This window comes from Egretta garzetta, unplaced genomic scaffold (assembly GCF_000687185.1).
Source record: "Egretta garzetta isolate BGI_Z169 unplaced genomic scaffold, ASM68718v1 scaffold140, whole genome shotgun sequence".
Classification (NCBI taxonomy): domain Eukaryota; kingdom Metazoa; phylum Chordata; class Aves; order Pelecaniformes; family Ardeidae; genus Egretta; species Egretta garzetta.
In genome coordinates this window covers 320,183-323,846 of record NW_009258376.1, presented here as the reverse complement: position 1 = coordinate 323,846, position 3,664 = coordinate 320,183, and the positions used below count along the sequence as shown (strand labels likewise).

General features: G+C 64.6%; 1 protein-coding gene across 1 annotated transcript in view; it reads left to right on the top strand.

The window, feature by feature from the left end:
* The first annotated feature begins 553 nt into the window (after positions 1 to 553).
* The window catches only part of FBXL16 (F-box and leucine rich repeat protein 16), a 3,725-nt gene continuing 614 nt past the window's right edge, over positions 554 to 3,664 (top strand). The window contains exons 1-3 of the mRNA XM_009640002.2: positions 554 to 1,531; positions 2,308 to 2,816; positions 3,229 to 3,313. Of these exons, the coding sequence (XP_009638297.2) occupies positions 665 to 1,531; positions 2,308 to 2,816; positions 3,229 to 3,313 (1,461 nt within the window). The 5' untranslated portion in view covers positions 554 to 664. The remainder of the gene's footprint in view (positions 1,532 to 2,307; positions 2,817 to 3,228; positions 3,314 to 3,664) is intronic.

Sequence of the window (3,664 nt, the reverse complement as noted above, 5' to 3'; positions counted from 1 at the left end):
AGGCTCCCGGCCAGCATGGGCTCGCCACCGAGTGCCTGGCTGGCACGGTGAGCACGGGCAGCACTGCTCTGCCGCCGCTGCCTCCTCTCCCCTCCACAAAATGATCCAAGGGTGGAACCCCTCTGCAATGGGGACGGGCTGGGAGAGTTGGGGTGGTTCAGCCTGGAGAAGAGAAGGCTCTGGGGAGACCTGACTGCGGCCTTGCAGGGCTTAAAGGGGCTGGGGAGAAAGGGGGGGACAGACTTTTTAGCAGGGCCTGTAGCAACAGGACAAAGGCTGATGGTTTTAAACTAAAAGAGGGGAGATTCAGGCTGGATATAAGGAAGAGATTTTTTTTACGTCAAGGGTGGTAAGGCACTGGCACGGGTTGCCCAGAGAGGTGGGAGATGCCCCATCCCTGGGAACATCCAAGGTCAGGCTGGACGGGGCTCTGAGCAACCTGGTCTGGGTGAAGATGTCCCTGCTCCCTGCAGGGGGTTGGACTGGGTGGCCTCTAAAGGTCCCTGCCAACCCAAACTGGTTCTATGTTCCTGTTCCCATTGGTGTCTGGATCCCACATTCCGAGAGGGAAGAGAACATCCGGGGACAACCCCCCACCCATCCCCCATCATGGGGAGACACCACGGCCACACAGCCCCTTGGAGGACCCCTCTCTGCCCCAGGCATGTCCCCTCTGTGGCTGTCCCCAACAACCCTGCACCACCCGGTCCCCTGTGCCACCCTGCTCCCTGCACAGGGACCCCCAGGGTCTCCGTCCCCACCGGTGCCCCGACATCCCCCAGCCCTGCCCATTGTCCCTGGCAGCCTCTCAGCCCACACCCCTGTGTTGCAGAGAGACCTGTGGAAGATGTCGAACCCGAGAAACGGCGACACCAAGCCCCCATGTTTGCCCCGCAATGGACTGGTGAAGATCCCCACGCAACCCAACGCCAGCATCACCAAAGGCACCCCCGCCGTGAAAAACCGCCTGTGCCAACCTTCCTCCGTGCCTGCCATCCTCAGCCCGGCCTTAGCCCACCGCAGTGACCTGCCCATCCCCAGCCTGGCCTCCCCGCTCTCCTTGGCCGCTCTGGCCGGCGTCTCCTCCCCTCCCGGCGCTTCCTTGGTGGGACTGAACACGAGCGAAGGCTCGGAGCAGCCCTCACCGGAGCGGCTGCCCGGCTCGCCCTCAGAAAGGCAGCTGGCGGTGGATGAGAAGATCCTCAACCGCTTGTTCTGGTACTTTTCGGCGTGCGAGAAGTGCGTGCTGGCACAGGTGTGCAAGGCGTGGAGGCGGGTGCTCTACCAGCCCAAGTTCTGGGTGGGCTTGACGCCTGTCCTGCACACCAAAGAGCTCTACAACATTCTGCCTGGCGGCGAGAAGGAGTTCGTCAGCCTGCAGGGCTTTGCCGTCCGCGGCTTCGAAGGCTTCTGCCTCGTGGGCGTCTCCGACCTGGACATTTGTGAGTTCATTGACAACTACCCCCTCTCCAAGAAGGGGGTCAAGTCCATGAGTCTTAAGAGGTCAACCATCACGGACGCGGGGTTGGAGGTAGGTGACTCCGGTGGGGTGGCCGGGGTGGAGTTGGCAATGGTGGGTTCTACCCCATGGCCCTGGGGACACACGTGTGGGAAGAGCTTTCACCAGCCACAGGCAAAGAGCAGGCAGGCGGCACGGCCATCCCACGGGTGCGGGCAGCGTCAGGAGCCCCTGCCTGTGGTCTGGGCAGTGGGAAGGGCTGAGCCTGCGCTGCCCTCCCAGGCAGGGGGCAAAGATGCTGTCGGGGGGTTCATCCCTGTTGCCTGTGGATGCTGCTGGGAAGGCAAAGCCGGGCGAGGTGGCCCTGCTGCTGGGTAGTGGATGCAGCATTGGGTGGTGAGCAGGGCTCAGGGGACGGCGATGTCCCCGCCTGGCTGGCTGCTCCCCAGCAAGGGGCGTCTCCTGAGCAGGGGGCTGCGGGGCAGAGGGAGATGGGGCGACTCATGGCTCTGCATGGGGGCAGGCAAGGTCCCCACTGAGGTCCCCTGCCCAGTGCCATGGCCAAACGGCACCATCTGCTCCTTGGCCACATCCTACTGGAGCAGCGCCCAGGGTGGGAGGGGGCATTAATCCTGGGCATAGGGCAGGGGCTGTGGCCAGGGGTCCCTACCTGTCCCCTCCCATCCCCACCGATGCCAGCATGTCCTAAAGCAGGGTGCTGCTCCGATGCCTGGGAGGCCCCAGGGAGAATGTTGGACCCACATAGGGCTGGGGGCAGTGGGAGGAGCCCTGGGGGGCTCAGAGGGAGCTGGGTGCCCACCGTGGCTTGACCCCCTGCCCCTCGGCAGGTGATGCTGGAGCAGATGCAGGGCGTGGTGCGGCTGGAGCTGTCGGGCTGCAACGACTTCACGGAGGCCGGGCTGTGGTCCAGCCTCAACGCCCGCATCACAGCGCTCAGCGTCAGCGACTGCATCAACGTGGCCGACGACGCCATCGCCGCCATCTCGCAGCTCCTGCCCAACCTCACTGAGCTCAACCTGCAAGCCTACCACGTGACGGACACGGCGCTTGCCTACTTCACTGCCAAGCAAGGCTACACCACCCACACCCTCCGCCTCAACTCCTGCTGGGAGATCACCAACCACGGCGTGGTCAACATGGTCCACAGCCTGCCCAACCTGAGCGTCCTCAGCCTCTCAGGCTGCTCCAAGGTGACGGATGATGGTGTGGAGCTGGTGGCTGAGAACCTGCGGAAGCTGCGCAGCCTCGACCTCTCCTGGTGCCCTCGCATCACTGACATGGCCCTGGAGTACATCGCCTGCGACCTGCACAAGCTGGAAGAGCTGGTGCTTGACAGGTATGGCGCCATGCCAAGCCATGCTGTGCCATGCCGAGCATGCTGTGCCATGCCAAGCCATGCCAGGCCATGATGAGCTGTGCCAAGGCATGTCGTGCCATGCTGAGCCATGCCATGCCATGTCAAGCCATGCTGAGTGATGCCAAGCCATGCCAATGCATGCCATGCCATGGTGAGCCATGGTGAGCCATGTCGTGCCATGCCATGGTGAGCCATGCCGTGCCAAGCCATGCCATGCCATGTTGTGCCATGGGGAGCTGTGCCATGCCATGCCGTACCATGCTGAGCCACACCAAGGCATGCCACGCTTGAGCTGTGCTGGAGGCAGTGGGTGCAGCATGGGGGCCGTGGCCTGGGGACACCCATGGGTGCCCTGCTCCTGGCCAGCCCTGACACCCCGTGTCCCCGGCAGGTGCGTGCGGATCACCGACACTGGCCTCAGCTACCTGTCCACCATGTCGTCCCTGCGGAGCCTCTACCTGCGCTGGTGCTGCCAGGTAGGTGGGGGAACAGAGCCGTGCCCATCCTGGCTGGCACAGCAGGGAGGGCAGAGCGGCTGGCACCTCCCTGGGGACGGGTCTCGAGCTCAGGGTGGGCACCCCGGGCCGGCTGGAGCCCCTGCGACTTGGTGCTGGGAAGTGGGGAAGGGATAGGGTGCTCCTGTGAGCTGGGCTCAGCCCCAGCACCCTGCCCCAGCACCCAGCTCCCTGCCCCAGCATCCCACACCCTGTCCCTGCACCCTGCTGCTGCTCCCTGCCCTGGCACCCTTCCCTGGCACCCAGCACCCTGCCCCAGTGACGCTGAGCCCCCAGTACCACAGCGGCCGCCCCCCGTTGAGCCCCCCCTGT